The sequence below is a fragment of the Fukomys damarensis genome, unplaced genomic scaffold (genome assembly GCF_012274545.1).
Source record: "Fukomys damarensis isolate Sample0158 unplaced genomic scaffold, DMR_v1.0_HiC HiC_scaffold_33, whole genome shotgun sequence".
Lineage (NCBI taxonomy): Eukaryota > Metazoa > Chordata > Mammalia > Rodentia > Bathyergidae > Fukomys > Fukomys damarensis.
In genome coordinates, this window is record NW_022900945.1 from 56367373 (window position 1) to 56393625 (window position 26253).

Here is a 26253-nt window from a genome sequence, read left to right on the forward strand (position 1 = left end):
TTTTTTTTTTTTTTTTTTTTCTTTTTTTTGGTTTTTTGAGACAGGGTCTCACTATGTAGTTGAAACTGAACTGGAACTCACTATATAGCCCAGGCTGGTCTCAAACTCACAGCAATACTCTTGCCTCAGCCTCCCATGTGTTAGGATTACAGGTGTGCGCCATCATGCCGGACTAGGAATGCTATTTCAAAGTAGGTCTATTTTCTTGTAGAACTGTGATGTTTCCACATAACATTTGCCACAAATTTTTTTTGTTTAATTGACTATTTGTTTAAAGTGTGTTTTTCTCTTCTGCTAGATTCAAACTCACAGCAATACTCTTGCCTCAGCCTCCCATGTGTTAGGATTACAGGTGTGCGCCATCATGCCGGACTAGGAATGCTATTTCAAAGTAGGTCTATTTTCTTGTAGAACTGTGATGTTTCCACATAACATTTGCCACAAATTTTTTTTGTTTAATTGACTATTTGTTTAAAGTGTGTTTTTCTCTTCTGCTAGATTGTAGACTTCAAGAATACAGGCATGCTGGTCTTGAGGGATTGAGTCAGATGGATTGCCCTTAGTTTGAGACCCAGTTGGGCTTTATAGTGAGTCCAAGGCCAGCTTGCACTACAAAGTGACTCTTGTCTCAAGAAAAAAAAGCATGCAGGCATTTGTATCTCAGTAGTAGAACATTTGCCTGGCATTTATAGGACCCTGTGTACTTGCAGTCAACAGCATCACAACAAAGAATGAAATTAATTTTTGCTCGTGTGTAAGGGGGACACATGTACAGGAATATTTATAATAGAATTGATTATGATTTTTAACTTGTTAATCCAAGTCTACTTTAAAGTGGATGGTAATAGGACCAGGGATTTAGCTCAGTGGCTCTGCCGCCTGCCTCGCAAAAAGCACAAGGACTCATATTCAATCCCTGGTACCAAAAAAATTAAAATAAAATGGATGGTAATATATTCACATTCTGGAATATGATAAAAGTGCAAATAAATTGAAATTTATTCAATTTAATCTCTGGGCTGGAATTTAGCTCAATTGCACCATTGCCAGCCTTGCAAGCGCAAGGTCCTGAATTCAATCCCCAGTACCGCCAAAAAAAAAAAAAGTCTCCAAAAAATTTGGATGAAGATTTAGCTCAGTGGTGCCCCCGCCTGCCTCACAAGCGTAAGGACCTGAATTTAATCCCCAGTACCAAAAAAATAAAAGTAATGAGTCTCCAAAATATGCCAAGTGAAAAAAATCCAGGTCATTCACAAGAGTGTATATATACTCCATGATTCCATCCATTTATGTGAGATTCTAGCACAAACGCAAGGATATCTTACCTGGGCTTGGAAGGAAGAGGAGTGACTGCATAAGAGTATAAGGAGATATTTTGGGGTGAAGGAAATACTGATTGACATCTGGGTTTGGTGGCACATACCTGTAATCCTAGCTCACTGGGAAGCTTAGGCAGAATGACACAAATTTGAGCCCAGCCTAGGTGATAGTGAGACCCTGTCTCAAAATTAAAAAGGGAGGGCTAAGGATGTAGCTCAGTATGAAGGCCTTAGGTTCAGTCCTCAAAACCACCACCACAAAAAAAGATCTAGCTCAGAGACATATACTTTGCACAGCTTAAGAATCCAAACCTATCCTTATTAAACTCCTGCATCTTGCCATGTCACTTCATTGGTTACATGAGGATTTTTCTCAGCTTCATCTTAGTCACATATTCTGCCCTATTTCCAGATTGTTGAGTGGCAGCATATAGGGTAAATAATGGTGTATTCTTTTCTCTGCATGCACAGGACTTGAAAGAGGAGATTGATATTCGACTATCCAGGGTTCAGGATATCAAGTATGAACCACAGCTCCTTGCAGATGATGATGCAAGACTGCTACAGCTGGAAACTCAGGGAAATCAAAGTATGTGGCAAGCTCTTGGAAGAGTCCCAGGACTTCAGAATCCCTTCACTTTCGGAATTATCAGTAGCTTTTGAGAGACCTAAGTTGCTCCTAAGTTACTGTTAGATGTGAAGAGGCAGCATATTAGGAGCTTGGGGGATCTTTGGAAGGTTCTGTCTGAGACTAGTCTTTTTCAACAGGTTACTACAATTATCTGTACAGGATGAAAGCTCTGGATGCCATCCGTGCCTCTGGTAAGGGCCAGCTGACAGGATCCTAAAAAAACTCACCCTGGAGGGCCAGGGATTTAGCTCAGTGGTTCCGCCGCCTACCTCACAAACACAAGGTCCTGAGTTTGATTCCTGGTACAAAAAAAAAAAAAAAAAAAAAAAAACTCACCCTGGGAACAGTGATGAACCCACTTAGTACATTAGGGTATTTTGCATCCCTGGGTAGCTGGAATTTCCTGGAGTTCTGAGAGTACTGGGTTACTCTTTGCCTAAAGGTATAATGTAGGCAGATTTTTCCTTTCCAAAGCATCTGAGGGGTTTTATTTCTGATTTTAAGGTTCTTTTGAGATATTTAATTTCACGAATCAGTAATTTACTTTCTTTGCACCAGACTGTGACTTCTGCTTTTTCTTTTTTTTTTTTTTTTCTTGCTTAGATGGTTCTTGTGTTTCTTTCCCATTCTATGACCACTTGTCAAGCTTTATCTCTACCAAAACATCATTTCTATCTTAAAGCCAGGATGGATAAGGAGGATAGTAAATGGGTAAGAAGGGTAATAAAAAGGATGTTAATGGTATGTTGTGCCATTGGCATAACTTACATTTGTGTGGCCACTCAGGCACAACTGTATACTTGTGGTCTTCTGAATTTTACTAGAATTGATCTCTGCCAGGTGTGGTGGCTCACGCTTGTAATCCCAGCACTCCAGATGCTGAGGCAGGAGAATCGCTATGAGTTCGAGACCAGCCTGGGCTACATAGTAAGTTCCAGATCAGTCTCAACTACATAGTGAGACCCTGTCTCAAAAAACCCTCCCCAAAAAAATTATCTCTGACTGGTTTTATTAGACCTATGTCTAAGTTGGGAAATTAACTAGAAAGACTAAAAACTGGAAAATGATATTGTGCTATTATCTCCTCAGAGATCCCATTCCAGGCTGAAGGCCGGCATCCTCGTTCCTTAATGGGCAAGAATTTCCGCTCCTACTTGCTAGATCTTCGAAACACTAGCACTCCTTTCAAGGGTGTGCGCAAGGCCCTCATTGACACCCTGCTGGATGGCTATGAGACAGCCCGCTATGGCACAGGGGTAAGTGTATAGCTAGTTTTGCCTTCAGTCTCTGAAAGGATAGTCTGGACTGTGATCCTCACTCTTCTTTCTCTTTCCTAAGGTCTTTGGCCAGAGTGAGTACCTCCGCTATCAGGAAGCCCTGAGTGAGCTGGCCACTGTGTGAGTTTGAAGGGGCTGGTTAGAGAGTTTAGAAGTCCTACACTGTCCTGCAGTGAAATGACCTTTTTAAAGCAGTGGGAACAAAATCCATAATGTCACAAGTTCCTAGACTATTAGCATTGTCTCCAGCAAACATTAGCACAGATCTGTGGCACAGATCTGTGATCCTAGCACCCTGGGATGCTGGCAGGAAGATCATAGGTTCAAGCCCAGGCTAGGCAATTAAGACCTTGTCTCAGAGTTGGGAATGTAGATCATACAAAGACCGTGGTCCCTAGTACATGCCAAAAAGAAAAAGAATGAGAGTGTAGCATATGAGCTAAGCATAGAGGCTTAGTGTGTGTCTTTTTACTTTGTATGCATTTTTGTCTATCCCAATAAAATGTTAAGATTGGCATAATCTAGCAAAGAATACAATTTTTGCACATAAAAGGATTTCTTCTGTTTCAAGGTCCTGTATGTCTTGTTCTGATACAAGTCAGAATTAGCCAGGTATGGTGTTGCACACCTGTGATGCCAGGAAGCTAAGGCAGGATAATCACTAGGAGTTTGAGGCCATCCTAAGCTATATAGCAAATTCAAGGCCATCCTGAAGCACGTAGCAAGAACCTGTCTCAAAATAATAATAAGCCTAAAAATGAAAGAGTCAAATGCCACCCATTTTTACTACTGAAAGTGGTGTTGTCCTGTCTGAAGAGAAAGGTATTACTTAGCTTTTGAGCACTTGTCTATAGGAGTAGAATCACTTTTTCTTGGGAATGTTTTAAATATGTAATAAACATAGTATCATTAGATTGCTTATGCAAAGCTTAGAATGAAAGTGCTTGGTGAGAGAGAAAGGCCAATCTAAAACTAAAAATTAGCTACCTTGCTGGGCCTGGTGCTGTACACCTGCAGTCCTAGCACTCAGGAGGCTGAGGCAGGGGGATGTCTGCTAGTCAGAGGCCATCCTGGGCTACATAGCAAGACCCTGTTTCAAAAAAATAAGGGCCAGGGATTTAGCTCAGTGGTTCTACCACCTTGCCTTCCGCAAGCAGAAGGACCCAAGTTCGATCCCTGATACCAAAAAAAAAAAGAGCAATCAAAAAAAAATAAAGTGTTCACCATTTTTAAAAAATAAAAATTAGTTATCATCCGTGAAAAGAATGTATCTTTTCTGCTGTGTTCGTTTCGGCTCTGTCTCAGGTGACAAGGGCTATGTCTTTCCTGTCTTCTTTCTGTCACTGCAAATAAACTAGGTCCTAAAGGCAAAAGGTCCTCCAGAAGCCAAGCAAGGTGGTCCATGCCAGTAATCCCCACAGTGTGGAGGCTGGATACAGGACAGAGTGACTGTGCCTAACACTACTGACATATCCCTGCTTTTTTTTTTTTGGAGACAGGATCTCTCTCTCTCTCTCTAATGCAGGCTGGTTTTGAACTCACTGTGTAGCCCAGGCAACCTTAAACTCTTGGCAGTCCTCCTGCCTCAGCCTTCCAACTACTGGAATTACAAGTGTGTGTACTACACCCAGCTCTAATGTATGCATTTTTTAAAGGCTAATGTGGTAAATATATCATGTGAATTTTACTACACTTTTGAAAAATAACTTTCTCTGGGCCAGGTGTGCTCTATCTCTAGTAAATCCCGGCTCAGGAGGCTGAGGCAGGAGGATTACCACTAATTTGAGGCTAGCCTTCAGCTATGTAGTGAGCTCAAGGCCAGCCTGGGCTACATAGCAAGACCTTGTCTCAAAAAACCAAATAAGTACATGACTTTCTTTGGGTGCAGTAGTGCAGCCCCTGTCACTGCAGCTCCTCAGCAGATGGAGATGAGGAGATTGCAAGTGTGAGACAAGCTGGGCAGCTGAGTAAGACCCTGTCTCTAAATAAAATGGTAGAGTTAGCTGGTCGTGGTGGTGCACGCCTGTAATCACAGCACTCGGGAGGCTGAGGCAGGAGGATCGCTGTGAGTTCGAGACCAGCCTGGGCTACGTAGTGAGTTCCAGGTCAGTCTCAACTACCTAGTGAGACCCTGTCTCAAAAAAAAACAACAACAAAAAAAATCGTAGAGTTGGTGATGTCTCTTAGGGGTAGAGTACTTGCATAACATGTAAGACCCTGAATTTAATTTCTAGTATCATTTTTAAAATGTTTTTTTTTTTATTGAGACCATCTCACTAGTCCAGGCTGGCCTTGAACTCATTGTGTAGCCCAGACGGCCTGAAACTTGCAGACATCCTCCTGCCTCAGCCTCCCAAGTGTTGGGACTACAGGCTACCATGCCCGGTTTCTTGGAATGTTCCGTGGGTATAGTGAAAGAGTATAGGTTTTGAAATCTTACATGGTTGGGTTTGAGTCCCCAGTCTATCACTTACTACCTTTGTGACTCCATAAGTCTCCTGTCCTGCAAAACCAGGGGATGCTGGGAGTGTTGGTCATTCATGTGGCTGTAAGTCACCAATTGTGATGTCCTAGTGTTGCTTTTTGGTTTTTGTTTTCAAGGCTGTTTGGACTGGGGATGTGTTAGCTGCTTACACAGGTGAATCAGCAGAGTTGGACCATAGTGTAATGAAAGAAAGCACGAGCCAGAGACAAAGACTCAGTGGGAAATTAGTTTCCCTGCTTTTCTGTGCTGTTGGGCGGGACATTGTGGCAGCATTGATGGAGTCGGATAAGCCTGGAATTCTGTTCTAGTCTGTAACCTCCCATCTGTTCTTCAGGGTCAGAGCACGAGTTGGGAGCTCTCAGCGACAACACCAGTCAGCAGCCAAGGACTTGACTCAGTCTCCCGAAATCCCCCCCACCACCATCCAGGTGACATACCTTCCCTCCAGCCAGAAGAGCAAGCGTGCCAAGCACTTTCTGGAACTGAAGAGCTTCAAGGACAACTACAACACGCTGGAGAGCACCCTGTGACTCGCAGACTGAGCCCACTTCCTGAAGGTCCACCCGGCCTTTCCTGTAGGCATTTGCAAAACATTATCTGAGACTATTTTCCCACAATAGCACTTTTTTCTGAATTTAAATTCAGGTGTCTTAAGAGGTTTTTTGTTTTGTTTTGTTTTTTGGTACTGGATATCAAACTCGAGACCTTGCCTTGTTTGCGAGGCAGGCGGCAGAACGACTGAGCTAGATCCCTGGCCCTCTTTAAGAGGTTTTTGTCAGACCTACTTTAAAGTTTTTACCATATTTTTGGTCAGAGTTCACCCACCCTGTTCCAGCTGCTGAATCTCAGAGGTGAAAGTTGAGGTGAGGCGTCTTCTGCATCTACCCTGTTGTACTCAACTGAGCGGGAACTGTTTGGGTTCAGGGTGTTTTAGAGTCATTGCTGGTGGCGAAAACAGATAGGGTGCCAGGTGTGGTGGCTCACGCCTGTAATCTCAGCAATCGGGAGTCAGGCAGGAGGATTTTTTAGTTCAAGGGCAGCCTTGGCTAGATGACAAACTCAAGGCCAGCTTGAGCTACACACACTGAACAGTTACTTCAAAGCAGAGCAGATGCGGGGGAGCTGGGGATTCCGCTCAGTGGTGCCTCCGCCGGGTAAGGAAGTGGGTGGTGGTGTGTGGAAGGGTTTTTCCTGGCGCTCCCCTCTAAGCCAGGGTGTGTTCTAACATTAACACAACTCTCCTCCCCTCTAAGCCAGGGTGTGTTCTAACATTAACACAACTCTCCTCGTGAGCCAGGGTCTGCCCTCACACTCCCATTCAGTTCTCTTCCCAATACCTGGCTTAGACTAGGAGTGGTGTCGCACGCCTCCCAGCACTTGGGAGGCAGAGGCAGGAGGATCACTGCAAATTCGAAGCCAGCCTCAACTACATAGCTCAAGGCCAGCCTGAACTGCGTAGTGAGACCTTGTCTGCCAAAAAAAAAAACCTGGCATAGTCTGTTCCACGATAGGAATCAGTGTGAAGGCATGGTTTCCCCTAATTAGCCAATGGAATGGCTTGATTTTATAAATTATTTAATAAAACAGACTGTTGAAGAAACATACGATTCATTGAGTTATAGTTGTCTTTTAGCAAGACAAGCACATGATACACTGTATTTTCTGCACTGTCTTTACAGCGGGGTATAGAGCAGTGGTGGTGACCAATGGCACGCTTGCCTCAGTGGGCTGTTTCTGTTGGTGAAGACTGAAAGATTCTCAGAGAATAAGGCTTTCCTCCGGAAATGGTGGGACTGTGCACATTGCTTGACCCACAACCTCACAGATACTCTCTGGGACCCTAACAGAAGCAGTCTGGAAAGACTGTGGCCCCTGCTCATAGGTTTGCTTGTGTCACTGATAGAAGGCCAGAGAACCAAGAGTCTCTTCAGGTCTCCAGGGCAACAGGCCAGGTGACCAATCAACTCTTCTGTAGCAGGTCATTTTTGGAGGCCTGAATGTTGCTATGGCTACAGAAACCTTGGTGACTGAACCAAACAAAGGAGTGCCTGCTTGAGATTCTCAGGCTATCAAGCAAGGCTGTAGACATGTCTGCAGAAAAGATGACAGAAGTAGAAGAGGTGTACAGAGTTACAGGGAGGGGCTGGGCTAGAGGACTGCTTCCCTTGAGATTTCCAAGGCAGTTATCAGAAGTGAGCCTTTTCGGGGCCTGGGATTTGCCTCACTGGTGGTTCTGCCACCTGCCTTGCAAGCACAAGGGCCTGAGTTCAATCCCTGGCACCAAAAAAAAAAAACCTGCCTTTTTTCTTCCTTTGTCTCTAGCAGCATAATTAGGAACTAGGAGCAAGAGTCTATATCTGGTATATAAGTGTTTCACCCCAACTGCATGCTTGCTTTCTTTGGTCCATTCTAAAAAAAAAGAGCTTCCTTCCCTTCTACCCTAGGAAACTGACTGAAAAGAGGTCTAGAGACCCAGCAGGAAGGGTGCTGTTAGGGAGGCTGTGGAGATCGAGGTACATCAACAACTCCTCTTCTTGCAGACTCTGCAGAGGGCGGTGAGACTTAAGAAGATGGTTGACAGGTAACCTCTGCTTCTGTCGCCTCCCCCATCCTTCAGGTTGACCTTTCTACCTTCATTTTCCTAAGCCACCTCCAGCTCTGCTGTCCCTTGGGCCTCAAAAAAAAAAAAAAAGCTGAGAGGGCCAGGGATTTAGCTCAGTGGTTCCACCGCCTGCCTCACATGTGCAAGGACCCAAGTTTGATCCCTGATACCAAAAAAAAAAAGCTGAGAATGGTGGTGCACACCTATAATCCCAGGACTGGGAGACTGGGGCAGGAGGACCACCAATTTGGGCCTAGCCTGGACAGCTTAGAGCTTGTCTCAAAAAATGAGGTGGGGTGGTTAGGAATGTAACTCAGTGCAAAGGCCTTAGGTTCAATCCCTAGTTCCACCAAAAAGAAGAAAAAAAACGGGAAGGGGTAAGAAACAGCCCTGTTCTCAAAGCAGCTGGAGCAGTCTCGCTGTACCTAACAGATAACATTTATTCCATCTGTCCCTATTCTTACAGGAGCAAGCTTTGTTTGGGGTTTTTTGAGGCAGGGTGTTGCTCTGTAGTCCAAACTGGCCACAAACTTGTGGCATTCTTCCTTCCTTGGCCTCTCAAGACTTGGGATTACAGGTGTGCACCACTATGCCTGGCAGATTTTTTTGCTTTCAGAAGAATGCAAGTATTTCTTGCCCAGCTTAGGACTAATTACGGTGGTACCTTGGTTCACAAAACACTTTTTTGTTGGGGGGGTTGAGACAGGGTCTCACTATGTAGTTGAGACTGACCTGGAACTCACTGTGTAGCCCAGGCTGCTCTCGAACTCACAGCGATCCTCCTGCCTCAGCCTCATGAGTGCTGGGATTACAGGCGTGCGTCACCTTGCCTGGCAACAAACATTTTTGTGAGCAATTTAGTTTGCAAATGGAAGCATTTGGCAGAAATGTGTTTTTGCTTACAAACTCTACATTGGAAAACTGTGGCCACCTTTCCCAGAATCAAGGAACGAATTAGTACCACTGTACGTGGTTGGTCTTGCCATGTCTGTGGACTGCGTGAAAGGACTTGGGAGACTGCCACAGCTACACCTGCAGCCTAGATCTTCCCCGGAGCAACCTCTCAGCCCTTTTTTATTTCAACCTCCCCAGTTTCTAAGATTCCAGTCATACCCCCAGTTTAGCTTTGTGCTTTTAAAGAAAAAAACAGTGAAAAAAGCTTGGCTTGGGGTGCACACCTGTGATCCTAGCACTGGTGAGGCTGAGGCAGAAGGATCGTGAGTTTGGGGCCAGCCTGGGCCAAACAATGAGTTCAAAGCCAGTGTGGACCACACATTGTGATCCTGTGTCCAAAATTAAATCAAAAAATAAAAAGCATTAAAAGGGTTGCTGGAGACATACATGATGTAATGAAAAGAATATATAATGAATGTTAAAAATTTAAATTTGTTATAGTAAAAACTTATTACCATTGTTCCCCCAGAATACTCCCCTGCTCTTCAAAGAGTTATCCCACCCTTCTTGCCACATTCTAGAGCAAGTCTGGAAGTCTCTCGTGTCTTCAGGTGCACTCTTATGACTCCAAGTCCTGAATTGATTTTTTTTTTTTGATACCTGAGATTGAATTTGGGACCTTGCACTTGTGAGGCAGGCAGTGACACTGCTGAGCTAAATCCCTGTGTTTTTATGAATGTGCCTTTCTTTTGGATGGTACATGGCAGCAGCATTCACCATGTTTTTGGTTTTTGGTTTTTTTGAGACAGGGTCTCACTATGTAGTTGAGACTGACCTGGAACTCACTGTGTAGCCCAGGCTGGTGTCAAACTCACAGTGCTCCTCCTGCCTCAGCCTCCTGAGTGCTGGGATTATAGGCGTGCGCCACCACACCCAGCTTCACTGTATTTTTTGTTGTTGGGTTTTTTTGTTTATCACTTTTTGTTTTGGTAGTGGAGATGAACAACTCACAGCCATCGGAGAGGCTGGCCAGTGCCATTGAGCTAAATCCCGGGCCTATTCACCATGTTTTTAATCGACTAATAAAGACAAAAGAAGACTTCCAGAACTGCTTCTGAAAGTGGCAAGAATAAGATGGGTGTGGTGGTGCATACCTCTGATTCCAGCACACTGGAAGCTGAGGCAGGAGGTTCACCACAAGTTTGAGGCCATCCTGAACTCTAGGTGAGAGGGGGCCAGGGATTTAGCTCGGTGGTTCTGCCTCCTGCCGTGCAAGCACAAGGTCCTAAATTCAATCCCTGGTACAAAAAGACAAAAAGTGGCAAGTACAATGGAATAAGTGTGTTTGAAGAAAAGGGGAATTACAATGTGTCTTTAATAATTTTTTAAATAGTCACTGTATATTTTGTTTACTCATTGTAGCTCAATGCAGAGTGCTTACATCACATGCAAATAGCACTGCCAAAAAAGAAAAAAGGAAAAAAAACACTTAATGCACATCCATGCCTTACCTCAATACCTTCTGATTAAAATGTCTGGGATGTGTGGAGCCTGAAGGTACACACCTATGATCCCAGCACTCAGGAGGCTGAGGCAGGAGGATCTCTGCACATTGATGGCTAGCCTGGGCTACATAATGAGACCCTGTCTCAGAAAGAAATATATAAACTGATCCATTGTAGTTATCAAGCCCCTCCCATCTCCATCCTGGAGATTGGAACAGCTTCCTACATCCTAGGCAAGCACTGCACCCCGAGCTACATCCCCTTGTGGGTTCTGCGGTCTTCTGACAATGGCACGGGCTTTGAGTAAGTGGTGAGGCTCACCAGTGGGGCTTCGGTCTCCCCTGCCAACTCCAACCTGTCCGACCTCACCTCTGTATACCTGGGCAGGTGGCAGAACTCGCGGACTCACTGCATGTGGCAGACAACCCTGAGCCAGAGGCGAAACCCGTATGCCATCCTTCGGATGCAGGGCACCATGGAGCAGGAGCTGGCGCTGGCTGACAGACACCTGCTGCTGGTGAGCTCCAGGAGGCCCCGAGGCCGGCTGGGCCCCCAGCTCCTGGCCTGTCATTCTTGCCCTCTCCTTGACCTCAGGGTTTTACCCATACCCCCGACAGCTCTTCCACTGCCAGTGCCAAAGTTCTTTTTCACCAAGTGATTCTGCACCTAGCGTGCAAGTGACACATCTTCAAGTCCCCTAAAGTGCCTCCCCGTGCACCTGCCTCTCAGTCCAGCTTTCTCTCTGTGGGGTGCGGATTGCTTGGTATCCTGCTACCTAGCAGAATTCCCGGTTCGTGCTATGTTCTCAGGAAACGTTTGCTGAATATGGGGCTCCACTCACGGAGAAAAAAATCAAAAAGGTGCCGGGCGTCGCGGCGCATGCCTGTAATCCCTGCACTCGGGAGGCTGAGGCAGGAGGATCACTGTGAGTTCGAGACCAACCTGGGCTACATAGTTCCAGGTCAGTCTCAACTACGTAGTGAGACCCTGTCTCAAAAAAAAAAAAAAAAAAAAAACAAAAAAAAAATCGAAAAGGCTTCCCTTCCACCGGTTCAGCCTCTGCTACAGCTTGACCTTACAGCTAAGAACAGGCCCAGGAAAGCCCAAATCATGCAAACGCAAGGGGGGTGGGTGGCGGGGACCGGGCCAGCATCGCTCTCCCGCACCGCAGGTCCGCCGGGCCGCCCTGCACCAGCTCTTCGAGGAGGAGCACGAGCAGTACCGGCAGGAGCTACAGCGGATGGGCAAAGCGTTCTACGTGGAGAGACTCTGACGGCCTCTGAAGCTGCTGTTCCATCCTCAGCAGACCTGTCAGTCCAGCCCCGCTGAGTCCTGCCCCCTTGAACTACCCTCCCAGACCCACCGCGCTGGCCTCTTCACTCCAGCCAACCCCCTTGCCCTTTAGGAACAATCCCCAGAAACTGATGGAAACAAAAGCGCCGCCGCCGCCTTGTGGCCACACTGAGCGATGCAGGCTGCTGTGGCGGGGGAAGGGATGGGCGGTGCCACACGTTTATTTTATTTTAACAATAAAGTTACCTCTTATGTAAAGATCAAACTCAAACCACAGTCAGCCCTTAGCCCTGATTTGTTCCTGACTTCCTGGATTTTACGTTCCGCCTCTCAGCTCTTTCACTAATCTCTGCGTGAACGAATAGCTCTGAATCCAGCTAATCTCCAGGCACGGTGGTGCTGGAGTGTCAGGAGCCTGGATTGTAGGCGTTGAATCGTCCAGTTACTGAGAAACCTTGGAGAAGCCTCTTTCTGCTGGGCCTGAATTCCTACCTGCATAGAGGTGGGAGGGTTGTAAACTCAGATGCTTCCAGGCATCAGGTAACATAGCAGGTATAAAAATGTCTGGTGGCACTTGTGGGCCCTGGAAAGAGCACTCGTTCCATTCTGAGGCATTCAAAATACTGAAAAGTGGGCTAAGGATTTTAGCTCAGTGGTTTTGCTTCGCAAGCACAAGGTCCAGGTTCAATCCCGGGTACCAAAAAAAAAAAAAAACTGCAAGGGGCAAAAGTGGGCTAAGGGTTTTAGCTCAGTGGTTTTGCTTCCCAAGCCCAAGGTCCAGGTTCAATCCCGGGTACCAAAAAAAAAAAAAAAACTGCAAGGTGCTGATTGAGCTTGTACATCACAGGCCACAGAGACCGTACCGGTGAAGGGTCCGCCGTACGCGGGTGACGCCTGGGCGGCCAGTAGCAGCTGTGGCCTCGCGGGAGCCCCTGATGGAGCCACACTCTGCATTCCTTCCCATAGCTCACTCGTCCGCGGTGAAACGCACGCCCTTCCTTAGTCCTCCTCCCAGCTTGTCTCCATCTCTCCTGAAACCACAGTTTCATCTCCTAGCTGTCAGAGCCTCTTCCTTCTGCCCCTGAACACTTCTGCTCCAGAGGCAGCAGAGTATGAAAGGAAGAGCGTCAGGCAGGAGGATCGTCACGAGTTCGAGGCATAGCAAGTTCCTGGCCAGTCTGAGGTACACAGCCAGACTCAGAAAACAAAAACTTTAAAATATACACATAACGTACGTATGTACATGTGTGTATCTATAATGAACGCAGGCTTACAGCTCTGTGTGGACTCACTTCCTGGCCTCGCCTCGAACTCTGAGTCCTGTGTAAATGGCTTCATCCATCTGAGCCTTTCCCACTCCTGAAAAGGAGAAGTCACACCCATCTCGCATCATTTTGAGGTTTACATGAGAAGATGCAGACAGAGCAAGCCCAGTGCTCGGTGCACAGTAGGCACCCTCATTTCCCACTCGGGAGACTCCTCCCTTCGGCTTCTCTCCACCCCATATGTCCGTTCATTTGCTCCCATTACCCCATCCCAGTCCTCTTTTATTTTTAGCTGTTAGGCAGGGTGGCCTGGAACTTGCTAGGTAGCCCAGGCTAGTCTCAAACTCGCAATCCTCCTGCCTCAGCCTCCTGACTGCTGGGTTACAGGTGTGTGCTGCCACACCTGGCTGACACTCGTCTTTAGTAACTGCTGGAGAGTTCTTACACCAAAGAAAACAAAGAGCTTGCAGGTTGGTGAAGGAGGCAGGCCTTCAGTGGTAAAGGCAGATACAATTTCTTTTTTTTTCTTTTTTTCTTTTTTTTGAGACAAGGTCTTGACGTATAGTGCAGGCTGGCCTTGAACTCATTATGTAGTCTAGGCTGGTTTTGAACTCACAGCAATTCTCCTGCCTCAGCCTCCTGAGGGCTAGGATCATAGGCATGAGCCACCGTGCCTGGTACAGTGTGTTTCTTTGTGGGTTTTGGTTTGTGGGGTTTTTTGTTTTGTTTTGTTTTGTTTTGGTACCGGATCAAACTCAGGTCCTTGTGCTTGCAAGGCAGGCGGCGGAACCACTGAGCTAAATCCCCAGCCCCAGGTACAGTGTGTTTTATAGGCAGCAAAACTCTACATCCATGGTGTGGGTCTTGACCACAGCCCTACGACTGAGTCTCTTTTCCTTCCGTCTGTTTTCCTGCCCTCTCCTCCCCAAACATCCAGTCCGACTCGCTTCTCCTCTTTCATCTCACCTTTTATTTGTCTTCCTGGCCACCTTCTGCTTCTTCTTCACGGTGGTATAACCTGGACTTAAGAGGACAGTCTCCGTCCTGGGTTTTAAGCCTGGCTCTGTCACTCACTCGCTGGCTGTGTGGCTTTGTGAGTTTTCTGATTTTCTGGCTGTAATTCCTTCTGTGTAAACTGGGCATCACGCCTACCCCACTGAGTCACTGTGGGATTAAATGGAGTGTGCAGGGCCGGGGATTTAGCTCAGTGGTTCCGCCACCTGCCTTGCAAGCGCAAGATACTGAGTTCGATCCCTGGTACCAAAAAATAAATAAAAATGCAAAAATAAATGGAGTGTACAGAGAACTGTACTAGTGTTTTCCCGCCGCGGGGGTAGCTTTTCCCTTTGTTTTCACCGATCACCTGCAGGCCCTTCCCTCCAGCCGCACTCCTTGGCTGACCTCTTCTGTTTCTGTCTTCCTCCTTGCTCTGTTCATCTGGGCTCAGGGATGCCCCGTCCCTCTGCCCCAGACCTGACCTTGGCCCTTTACCGCAGGCCTTGTCACTGCCCAGTGGGCTCCAGGATTGGCAGGTTGGACTTTGCACACCCTGTCTGGTCGCATCACGTCAGCTCTGCTCGGGAGAGTCGGGTCTGCCGAGCGGCAGTGGGGCAGCGGGCTTCCCTCCACGGCTAACGCCGGCCCGCTTCTGTGCCTCGCGAAGGGGCTCCCTGGGAGGCACTGCCAAGAGAGCGGAAGGGCTTCCCGCCAAGGCCCTGCCGTACCTGTGCTTTCGCAGGGCCTCCTCCCCGGAGAGCCGCTGCCCCGCACCGCCGACGCGCCGTCCGCCTCTGCTCCCGCAGGGCCACGGACCCCAGGGACGGTGGATTTCTGCCGGGCCCCTTCCAGTCTGTTCCCCCGCAGCCTGTGGTCCCCCAGTGTGGTGCCGTTCTTAAAGGAGGGAACTAGAACTTGGGAGTCAAGGGTAAGGAGGGACGGCGAGAAGGCAGACGTTATGTACACAGACACATCCTCTTCGCGGACCACGAAAACAAGGTCACGCTGCACCACCACAGCTCCCTACCTCAGGCCCTGCTCGCCATTTGTCCGTTTTTCCCTGCGAGGAAAGAGCCCCACGGCAGGAACTGACTGGGGCTGGGGTGAGCGATCGATCCGTCCGGATCAAGGTCAGTGCAGGGCTGGAGCGGGGAAGGGCGTGTGCGTCCGGACTGAGGGGGACAAGGGCGCTGGGGACAGGCTGGGGACAGGCCCGGCCGGAGCCCTGCCCTCCTCCCGCCGCACACTCCCACTGAGGCCCCCAGCCCTGGCGCAGCTGTAACTCGGGCTCCTTTCTGTCACTGTGAGAGCATCTGCCCGCCACATGCCACCCAACGGACCCAGTTCTCCGAGGGAAGAAGGCCATGAAGGGAACCAGGCTAGAGCGCTGCGAGGGCAGACCCTCGGCTGTGCCGGCCGGAAGACAAGGGGAGCCCGAGAGACCGCGGCCAGCGTTCCGGTTCAGGGGGTTCTCTCTCACCCTCGGCCTAAAGCCTTGGTTCTGATTCCGCCAGGCCGGAGTCTGCCGGGGAGACGGTGCTTTCTCCTGCTCTGCACAACCGATGGAGACTGGACAGAGGCTGCCTGGAGGACCAGGGGAGGCGAGCCGGGATGAGACAGCAGAAGGAAGGACGTCAGCACCTCAAAACTTTTCATGCCATTTGTTGGTGGCATGTAAGAGCAGGCGGGTGCTGAGGTGGGAGGGTATTGGGAAGGTCAGGAGCGCTGGAAAAGTAAAGCAGGGCATGCAAGCCTCCCACCCTCATGCCCGGAAAGCCTCGGGCGCTGGGATGGTGTCGAAGACAGCAGGTGGCGAATCTGATGAGAAGCCGCTGGCACAGCTGATCCTCTGGGCACTGGGGCAAAGCTTTGCGCGGGGCTTTGGGGAATGTGTGCCCAGGTGCGGAGCTCCGCCTGGCACGGATTCTGCTGTGGGCCAACGCGGAGGCGTGGAGGCCGGGACAGCACAGAGGGCGATGAGCGAGAGGCGAGGGCAGGGTCAGTGCCTGCCAAGCATCGGGCTCCACGCGGGCCTGTGGGCCCTGGTGTCTGCCAGCGCCTTTCTCGGCAGTGAGGAGGAAGGAGATGACACCGCACTCGCCGGCCTGCTTCTGTGTGATATGTTTGATATTGGGTTGTTTACTTAGGAACCAACTAAATGTCAAACATATTCTTACAGTAGGAGGTGATTCAGCACCACCAGCTCTTCCACCCTAACCTCAGCAGCTCTGGGGCTCTTGTCATTTTTGCCAAACCACTTCTCTCCAGGACCCCTCAGGACCGTGACCAGCGACCTAGTGTAGATTTCAGCCTTAACCTGGAGGACGGGTCTGGGAATGGGAGAGGTGTAATTTGGGGATCAAATCGTTCCATAGCTTGTCCCCTAGTTCTAGAATGGGTGTGTCTCTTTTTCTTCTCATGTTTTCCCCCCTCGTCTTCCCCATTATTCTCTGCCTCCTCTCCCTGGGACTCCCCTGTTCCCTGGTCCCTGGCATTGGCTGGTCTCCACAGCAGAGGTCGTTGATCTCTCTGTGTTCCTTCCTAGGTCATCTGGTCCACCTGCCTGGCCTACCAGTGGTAATCTACTGCTGCTAGCCTGCGACTAGATGCTGTCACGAATGGACTCCAGCTCTGTTCAGCCCTCTGCCTGGTGAGTGTCTTAGTTCCCACATTGCTGAGGCTTACGCTAACCAGCCTTGACATTATGACCAACTAGGGTCATTTATATTCCTCCCTAATAGTTCCGGTCACCTTGAAAGGTGCCCACCTCTCCCCTGACATATTCTTGGCACCGCTGGATGGGGATTCACGGCCACCTGTCAGTAAGAAGGCAGCAAATGGAGAAATGAGCATGGCCTGGAACTAAACTGCGAGAACAGAGTTGGCGATGATGGTTATGATGACGATGACATGGGTGGTGGTGGCTACAGAGCTGAGAGAGCGTGAAAACAGAGCACAGAACCACATAGACTTGGTCCATATAGGCACAAAAGTTCTATTTTAAGATCACCATGAGAAAACAGAGGGCATGTGTGGATTAGTCGGTCCCCCATAATCCATCCCCTGGGACGGCCTCCAGATCCCAATCCGACCCTCTTGCTCTATTCCCACGGCTGTTGGGGGAAAGGAACGACACCTCTCTGCCAATTCGAGACTCCCAAAATAGCACAGCAATTTGAACTGCGGATCTCGGGGAATTGTCAAGGATCAGAGCTGACCTCCCCTCTTCACTGTGCTCCAGCTGCCTGAAATCAAGAGATTAAACTCAACCAACAGAGTTTGGTCAGCATCCAACACGGCCTAGTGGAGAGCAAGGAGGGAGCCGAAGGGCAACCGGGACCCTGTGAAAGAAAAAGGCCCTCCTAGAATTGCCAAAGCACCCTTCCTATTTCGATGTCCTCCCCGCTCCTGCCCTTGCACCTTTGTTTTGTTTTGTTTTGCTTCGCGTGGAGAGGAAGCCTCACTAAGCCGTCTGGGCTGATCACTGTCTCTGCCCCTCTCAACCACCCACAGAGCTCCTCAGAGTGCGTGCAAAGTTTCAGGGGCAGGGAGAACCTCTCCCTCCTCTGCCCTCTCTCTCTAAAATCGGGCTCAGCTGTTCCCCCATTTTTTTCTGCTGGTGACATCAGGCCATCGGTGCGTCTGATTGTCTCATCTCGCCCACACCGTGTCCTGCTGGGAGAACCGTGGTGGGGGAGAGGGAGCTCGAAGACCTTATTCGGAAGAGGAGGTGGGGCTGCAAGCGCAGATAAAGGCTTGCTCTGGGGAGCTTGGGCACTCGGGCACAGCCCTCTTTTCCTGCCCTGCTCTCCAGCTGTCCAGCGTTTACAGGTGAAACCACCTGCAGCTGCTGCCCATGATGGAGGCCATCAAGAAAAAGATGCAGATGTTGAAGCTGGACAAGGAGAACGCTCTGGATAGGGCAGAGCAAGCTGAGGCTGAGCAGAAACAGGCGGAAGAAAGAAGTAAACAGGTAGGCACTGGCCCTGGCCTTTCTCAAGACCACGAGGTAAAAGGGGGTTTTCCTAAAACAAGGAGACCACTAGTTTCAGCAACTTCTTTGGGTGTGAGGGACTCCCTGGTCTCAGAGGGTTAGTAGAGGATCTAGGGTACCCACCTCAGACTCCCTGTGTGACCTTGGGAAAGTCAGTGGCTCCTCCCGGGCCACAGTGCATCCGAAGTGGGCCATGTTCTAGAAGAACCCCTGCCTTCTAGAGGACAAGGTAAGAGTTGAGCATTCACCATCTCCTCTAAATACAGCCACAAACATCTGTACCCTTAGATACTTGTCACCCCAGGGTCCCGGATGAGAACTCATGATGGCTTGGTCATGTTAAAGTCAGAGATTAAAGGGTCACGGGTCAAAGCCATTGCATAACTCCCACAGTAGTGGGCAGAAAGTGGCTGGGAAGACAGGGCTCGGGTCTGCCGGAGTCCAAGTCCGCATGGCTGTGTTGTGTGTCTTTGTGTGTGATTCTGGCTCCTGTAGCTGGAAGATGAACTAGCAGCCATGCAGAAGAAGCTGAAAGGGACAGAAGATGAGCTGGACAAATACTCTGAAGCTCTGAAGGATGCCCAGGAGAAGCTGGAGCTTGCAGAGAAGAAAGCAGCTGATGTGAGTATAGGAGAGATGGGGCTGCGGGTGGCTCTACACATTGATCTTCCTCTCACACTGCAGTCCAAACATGCTTTGACATGGACACTGTCATTGTACATGGAACACACATGTGTACCCCCATACGCCATGCACATGACCACATGCTGGTATACCCTGGTGATGGCACATGTTTTCCTTCTCAAAGAGCTGCTGGGGCCAGGTAAAGTGGTGCACACCTATACTCCCAACCCTCATGAGGCTAAAATAGGATGGCAAGTTTGAGCCCAGCCCGGGCAACTTAGCAAGATCCTTTCTTGAAATAAATGAATAACAATCTTTTAAAAGGTTGCAATGTAGCCCAGTGGCAGAGTGCCCTGATTTTAGTCTCCAGACCCCCTTCTCCCCACTAAGCAACATGCACTGGGGCCGGAGCTGTATGCAGCTCAGTGGTATAGCATTTGCCTAGCAGTCATGAAACTCTGGGCTCAATCCCCAGCACAGCAAGATAAAAATGAATAGCAAATAGCAGGCATGTAGAAGTCTCATTTTTATCCCCCACCCCCAAGAATTTATCTTTTTCAGGACCTGGAGAAAGGGAGAGGGCTCCAAGTGCAGACTGCCGTCATGTCCCCCACCTCCTCCCCCACGCCACATTCTTAGCTTTTGTGTACCAGGTCCGGCATGTGGACTTGTGTATTAATAGGGAATATCTCATCTCTGAACTGCCCAACAAAGCCAGCTCAGATTTCACAATAGGAAATGGAGGTCACGCTGACCCTGGCCGGATCTGGGTTGATTATGTTGGTCCAAGTTGGTGTCTGCCTTTATGTCATGCGGATGACCTAGGCAGCACGACTCATAGAACAGCAGAAGGGTTCCCAGGGTGGGCTATAACAAAAACTAAAAAGGAAACTCGGGCAGAAAGGTACTACCACCAGCCCTCGCCCTGTGACAAGTAAATTACCCAGCTTTTGTAGGGCTGGTTTCTCCTTTTGGAAATGAAATAAGCACATTCCTGTAATGCTAGCACTCAGGAGGCTGACTATGAGGATTGTGAGTTTGAAACCAGGCTGGGCCACACAGCTTTTCCCACTCCATATTATCTTATAATCACCTACTTTCCTTCAACTTCAACCTTGAAATTTTCTTCAAAGATTTAATGAGAGACTAGCTAGGAAAGTATTTGGGGGAAAATAAGTACCATAGAAATATTTTTTGGTGGGAGTTTGCTGGTGATTCTACCCAGAGCCTCACTGAGCTACAATCCAGGACATAGGATTTTTTTTTTTTTTTTTTTTTTTGAGATAAGGTCTTACTGTGTAGTTCAGACTGGGCTTGAACTCACTAGTAGCTAGTCTGGCCTTGAATTCTTGGCAATCCTCCTGCCTCAGTCTCCCAGTGCTGGGTTAACAGGCATGCACCACCATTCACAAGTCCCCATAGGAATCTTAAGAGCGACAAAAGGAACAGCTCAGTGAGGATGAGAATACAGCCATTTTTCAGCAAACTGAGTTAACAGAGATAAGTAGGACCCTGAGGCTGACTGAAATGCTTAAAATCATATTTGGTGTTGGAAAATAGCTAGAACCTAGTGGACCATTTGCAAACATGGATTCTCACAGGCTGTCTGTGAGAAAAATCAGGTTTCTGATTTTCTCTTTGATTTTCCATCACTTTCGATGGCTCAGGGAAGTGGAAATTTTGAATATATGATACTAGTGGTTAGAAACACAAATTGGATAATACACATTATATACACTCGGCTTTTAAGAATTTCAGCCATCTCAAACTATAGTCTTCCTTCTTGGAAAACTGTAAAACAAACAAACAGAAACAAAAATGAAACAAAAATCCAAACCTGTAAGTTATGCTCAGGGCTCTGGGTAAATGCTTAGTAGCCTGCTACAGTTGCCTAGCAACTAACAAAGGAGAACAAAGTCAAGTTAGGGACAACCATGTAAGGTGTTGAGTAACAACTTCCTGGAAAAGTCTTCAGGCTGAAACAGTATCAGGCTCGAGGAAACACGTACCAGGAATAAGAAAAAGAACAAAAAAGTCTAGCTATGCATGGTGCTGCATACCTGTAATCTCAGCAATGGAGAGGTTGAGGCAGGAGGATCTCTACAAATTCAAGGCCAGCTGGGTTACATAATGAGTTCAAGGCAAGCCTGAATTACAGAGCAAGACCTTGTCTAAAAAAAAAAGAGGAAAAAGCAGGGCTGGGGATTTAGCTCAGTGGTTCTACTGCCTGTCTCGCAAGCACAAGGTCCTGCGTTCAATGCCTGGTACTAAAAAAAAAAAAAAAAAAATCAAAAAAAGGGAAATAAATAAATAGAAAGAAAAAAAATTCATGGGGACAAACTTTGTCTCTTCTAAGATATTTTACACAAACATGGTCTACTCATTCATGTGGAAGAAGCTTCCTCATATTTATACAGGAATCTACCAAGAACCATTAAAGATGTAGTGCTGGTTTTAAAAATAACTCATTTGTGGACCGGGAGTTTAGCTCAGTGGCATTGTGCCTACCTTGAAAGCACAAAGTCCTGAGTTCAATCCCCGGTACCAAGAAAACAACAACAATTAAAAAAAAAAAAGCAAACTTCATTTGTGCTGAGGATGTAGCTCAGTGACGCCTTGGTCCCAAAAAAAAAAAAAAAAAAAAAAAACCAAAGTAAATAAAAATAACTCATTTAACTATTCTCCCCTTTGTTAGCTTTCCTGCCAAATCAGTAAGCACCTTTGGAGATACAGACCAGATCTAGAAGCAGGAGCACAAGGTCGTGGCCAAGGTCTGTTGGCCAGGTTAGATGGAAGCAGGGAAAAAGGTTTCTTCCCTGTAAGTCACCACTGTGGCATGAATCCTGCCATGGCCTGCGTTTGTACATAAAGTTTACTGGAGCGTGGTCAGTCTCGTTCACTCTCAGGCTTGTTCACTCTCATGTTGTCTGTTTTCTCCTCACAATAGAGTAGGTGCCAGAGACCCCATGACTCATAAAGCCAGAAATACTTACTAGATAATAAGCTTTGAAAGACAATTACTGCCAGGCGTGGTGGCTCATACCTGTAATCCCAGCACTCGGGAGGCTGAGGCAGGAGGATCGCTGTGAGTTCGAGACCAGCCTGAGCTACATAGTGAATCAGTCTCAACTACATAGTGAGACCCTGTCTCAAAAAACAAAAACAAAAAAAACAAAAGCAAAGACAATTACTGACCCCCAGCCTCAAGAGTCAGAGAAGGGAAGGGAAGTATTTATAGCAACTGAGGAAAGTGCTAAGGTAAGGAGCACAATGGCTCCAAGCAGTGAGCAAGGTTGGAAGGGTCTGCAGCAGTTCTTTGTGGGGAAGGTGCCCTGTCCAGCACAAGAGAAGTGGACAGCTCAGCTTTTGTCTTTGAGATTAATAAAGAAGCAAAAAGCTGTTAGGGGAAGGAGAGGGCAGAAGGAGTCAGCAACTAACTGTATGTTTACACAGGTGGTTCTGATTATGTGAAAAGCTTTTATGAAAATGTAGGACAAAATAAAAAAAAATGTAGGACAAGCTGGAGATTTAGCTCAGTGGTTCTGCCACCTGCCTTGCAAGCACAAGGACCTGAGTTCAATCCCTGGTACAAAAAAAAAAAAAAAAAAAAAAAAAAAAAAAAAAGAAAAAAAAAAGAAAAAAGAAAAGAAAATGTAGGACTTACTAGCACTGCCTAAACAAAGAAAAGGAAAGATATGGCAAGGTCATTCTCAACTTTTTTTTTTTTTCAGACAAGGGTTTGCCATGGAGCCCTGGCTGGCTGGCCTCAAACTCATGGTGATCCTCCCGCCTCAGGCTCCTAAGTGCTGAGATTACATGCATGGACCGCCACTCCTGGTGGATGAAAACATTTTTTCTTCACTGGGTTTGTCTAATATTACTTTTCCAATTGTGGTCAAGTATACAAACATGAGCCAGGCATGGTAACGTACACCTGTATGCTAACTATGAGGAAGCTGAGGTAGGAGGAGCAAAAATTCAAGGCCAAGCAATTCAGGGCTACTCTCAAAAAAAAAAAAAAAAAAAGGAGGGGAGCTGGGGATGTAGCTCAGCAGCACGGAGTTCAATCCGCAGCACCAGATACACACTGCACCCTTGATGGCGGTTTAAATGAAGATAGCTCCATCCTAACAGTCCCATGGCAATAAGCAGATTGAAGGCCCTCTGAGATGAAATCAGAAGCTGTTTAGAGAGAAAAGGGGCATATGGGAATACAAAGTTTAGGACATAAAAGTCACAGCATAGCACCATTTTATTTTTTAGTTCTTTCTCATTGTCTATTGGTACATTTTAGGTACATAACATGCTGACATTCGTAACTGGGAATTTGTACCTATACATGATGTATCTTGGTTCTATCTTTTCCTCACTCCCCTGTCCTCCCGTCAACCCCTCTGTCCCTCCATATTTGCAAAGACTTTGTTTCCATTTTTTTCTTTTTCTTCATAGCACCATTTTAAAGAACAGGGGTTGGGAGAGATGGTCGAAAAGGGCCAGGTACGGAGATGCACACCTGTTGATATATTGCATGGCATTGTTTGTCACCAGGAAAACAATAGCATTGGGTCCCTGGCTGCCTAGCCATGCTTCTAAAGACTCTGAGGAGTCATCCCACCTGCCTCTGGATCAAGACAAGATTGCCTGTTCGAACCTACCAGCCTCAGGAATCTGCTGTGTGTGAGCCCCTTTGGTTTGTGAGGTCTTCTGGCTCTTCACCAGGCTGGGCAGGTGCTGTAGTGCCCCCTGCTGATCAGTACCTGGATGACGACATCTTACCCCACAGTCCCTCCGTGAGGCCTCAGAAAGATTTGGAAAAACATTTTAGGCCGTGAGGGCAGAGTTTACTGAGAGTCAGAACTCTGCTCTTCCCTCCCAATGTTTGATGCTGAGGGCATCAAAGTGGACAGGTTTCCGAGAGAAGAATTTGTCTCGGCTGTTCCTCTGAAATGCTTTCATTGCTCAGAGTCTCCAGTGAGAGGAAGGAACTCCTCTGGAGGGCACATCCTTGGGACCAGACCGGGAGTTGACAGCAGTGACTGGCTTGGTCTCACTAATCCTTTCAGGGGTCAGGGTTCTTAATGCTAGGTCCTGCAATATGGCCCAATTCTCTAAGGGAAAGGAGAGCTGCACCAGAAGAGAAACATCTTTACTACTTACTGCAAAGGTGGGAGGAGTACAGAGAAGGAGAGGGAAGATAGAAATTTCAGGTTTTTTTACCGTCGTGCTTCCAGAAATCCTGCATGGTATGCCTGTAGGAGCAGTTTCCTTTTCTTTCTTTCTTTCTTCTTTTTTTGAAGCAAAACAGGGCCAGGGATTTAGCTCAGTGGTTCCTCTGTCTGCCTCGCAAGTGCAAGGTCCTGAGTTCAATCCCCAGTACCAAAAAACCCCCGAACAAACAAAAACAAAAACAAAACAGAACTCTTAGCTGGGCGTGGTGGCGCATGCCTGTAATCCCAGCACTCAGGAGGCTGAGGCAGGAGGATCACTGTTAGTTGGAGACCAGCCTGAGCTACATAGTGAGTTCCAGGTCAGACTCAACTCCATAGTGAGACCCTGTCTCAACGCCCCCCCCAAAAAAAAACCAAAACAAAATTCTTGTTTGAAGAAAAACATTTATTGGTACAATTTAGAGATACCTAACAACACTCCTCACAGGGAATTTGTAACTGCACCTGATGCATCTTCATTCTTTTCTTCTCCCATTCCCAGCACTCCTCTTCCCCTCCTTATTTACAAAGGCTTTGTTTTCACTTTTTTCTTCTATTCTTTTCTTTCTTGTTCTTTCTTTCCTTTCCTCCTCCCCCCTCCCTTGTTCCCCTTCTCCTTTGAACATTTTCTTCCCATTTAGGAGCAGTTTCTAACTCATAGTTTCCTGGGGTTTCCAGAGGCGGTGAAATTGGTGAAAATTGTAACACAGGATAGAGGTTCAACTCCACAGTAGTTTTCCAGGCACTCCCATCTTGTTTCACAAAGGATTTGGTAACAGGATAGAATTTGGGCATCTTACTCATTTATTTACAAGTGGGGTTGTAAGTGATGTTTTCGTTTTTGTTTTTGTTTTGAGACAGGGTCTCCCTATGAAGTTCAGGTTGGTCTTGAACTCACTACGTAGCCCAGGCTGGCCTTGAATTCCCTGCCATCCTCCTGTCTCAGCCTCCCAAGTGGTGGGTACAGGCATGCACCACCATGCCTGGTTGTAAGTGATGTTTGAATTACCGAGATCTGAACCATTCCGAGGTTTGAGGGGGCTGGCAGGTTAACTTAGGGGGCTGACTCAAATAAGGAGTTGTACACCTATAATCCCAGGTACTGGTAAGGCTGTGGCAGTAGGATCATAAGTGCAAGGCCAGAATGGGCAATTTAGCAAGACCTTGCCTCAAAGTAAAATTTTAAGAAAAGGCCGGGGACATAACTCAGTGGTGGAGCACCCCTGGGTTCAATCAACAGCACCCCAGGTGGTGGTGATGGTGGGGAGTGACTGGACAGACGGGATTTCTAAGTAGAACGCTTAAGTTTATACTGATGCTAAGCAGAATGAGAGTTTGGCCAACTTGCCTATTTCTTCCACCCCAGTAGTTCCCTTGACTTCCCAAAAAGTCTCTTAGGCTTTTCCTAGAGCTTGTTTTGGCGTCTGTGGCGGGGTGCGTGGAAGCCGAGGCTCACAAGGTGTTCACAGTGAAGAGGACACAGGATGCCCGGCCTGACGGGTAAGGGGTGGCGGGAAGACAGGGTCAACCGCGAGAGCGTAACGGGCAGCGCGATACTTGAGAATGGGCCAGTCTTTGGGCGCCTCCTGCCCGGCCCAAAGAGCCACACCTCGAGGCGCCTCCCAGTTATCATAGCAGCTGCCCGTTTTCCCAAACCCACCCCGCTTTACTGCAAAGGGAAAACTGGCCCGGAGCGGTCACCTGGGGCAACCGGACAGCCGCGCCCAGCGGGCACAGCCCACCCGGCTCTCCTTCCCGCCTGCCTGGCAGTGGGCGGGGTGGCGACGTCACTTCCGGAGGGCGGGGCTTCCGGTACTTCAGGGCGGAGCAGGCGGAAGTAGGGGCGAGAAGCGGCGGCAGCGCCGGACTGAGGAGGCCGGTTCGAGACAGAGGCAGCTGGGTGGGCACTATGGCCGGGATCACCACCATCGAGGCGGTGAAACGCAAGATCCAGGTTCTTCAGCAGCAAGCTGATGATGCAGAGGAGAGGGCCGAACGCCTGCAGCGGGAGGTGGAGGGAGAAAGGCGGGCTCGGGAACAGGTAAGAGAGGGTTAGGCGCGCGGGGGAGCGGCCGGCCCGGAACAGGCTCCCTCCTCCTGGAGCTGGCAGGGCCGGACACTAAGTTGGGCCCGAGGGTGGGTGGGGCTCGGCTCCCTGCGG

The 26253-nt window shown here is 48.2% G+C and overlaps 3 protein-coding genes across 20 annotated transcripts in view; all 3 read left to right on the forward strand.

Annotated features, from left to right (window-relative positions):
- The window catches only part of CUNH1orf43 (chromosome unknown C1orf43 homolog), an 8428-nt gene extending 2024 nt beyond the window's left edge, over positions 1 to 6404 (forward strand). The window contains exons 3-7 of one of the 2 annotated variants that reach the window (XM_010643945.3): positions 1791 to 1908; positions 2088 to 2141; positions 3040 to 3206; positions 3289 to 3347; positions 6047 to 6404. In XM_010643945.3, the coding sequence (XP_010642247.1) occupies positions 1791 to 1908; positions 2088 to 2141; positions 3040 to 3206; positions 3289 to 3347; positions 6047 to 6242 (594 nt within the window). In that variant the 3' untranslated portion in view covers positions 6243 to 6404. The remainder of the gene's footprint in view (positions 1 to 1790; positions 1909 to 2087; positions 2142 to 3039; positions 3207 to 3288; positions 3348 to 6046) is intronic. The other variant, XM_010643947.3, reaches the window with a different exon arrangement.
- On the forward strand, positions 6400 to 12309 carry CUNH1orf189 (chromosome unknown C1orf189 homolog). Its single transcript, XM_010643944.2, has 4 exons — positions 6400 to 7832; positions 8253 to 8293; positions 11101 to 11230; positions 11885 to 12309. The coding sequence occupies exons 1-4, from the start codon at positions 7800 to 7802 to the stop codon at positions 11984 to 11986; spliced, it is 306 nt and encodes a 101-aa protein (XP_010642246.1). The 5' UTR covers positions 6400 to 7799; the 3' UTR covers positions 11987 to 12309.
- Positions 12310 to 18023: 5714 nt separating this feature from the next.
- Tpm3 (tropomyosin 3) overlaps positions 18024 to 26253 on the forward strand; it is a 30470-nt gene continuing 22240 nt past the window's right edge. For 8 of the 17 annotated variants that reach the window (XM_010643958.1, XM_010643959.1, XM_010643963.3 and 5 more), the window contains exon 1: positions 25914 to 26133. In XM_010643958.1, coding sequence (XP_010642260.1) covers positions 26002 to 26133 — 132 coding nt within the window. In that variant the 5' untranslated portion in view covers positions 25914 to 26001. Of the gene's footprint in view, positions 18241 to 18756; positions 18883 to 25913; positions 26134 to 26253 lie in introns of those variants that run through there. The other 9 variants (XM_010643950.3, XM_019210596.2, XM_010643949.3 and 6 more) reach the window with 4 other exon arrangements.

Excerpts from the sequence above, each read along its gene's own strand:
- CUNH1orf189 (XM_010643944.2), top strand. The coding sequence starts at position 7,800 with ATGTCTGCAGAAAAGATGACAGAAGTAGAAGAG. Across the intron at positions 8,294-11,100 it reads CTTAAGAAGATGGTTGACAG|GTGGCAGAACTCGCGGACTC; the intron begins GTAACCTCTGCT and ends ATACCTGGGCAG. Across the intron at positions 11,231-11,884 it reads CTGACAGACACCTGCTGCTG|GTCCGCCGGGCCGCCCTGCA; the intron begins GTGAGCTCCAGG and ends CCCGCACCGCAG.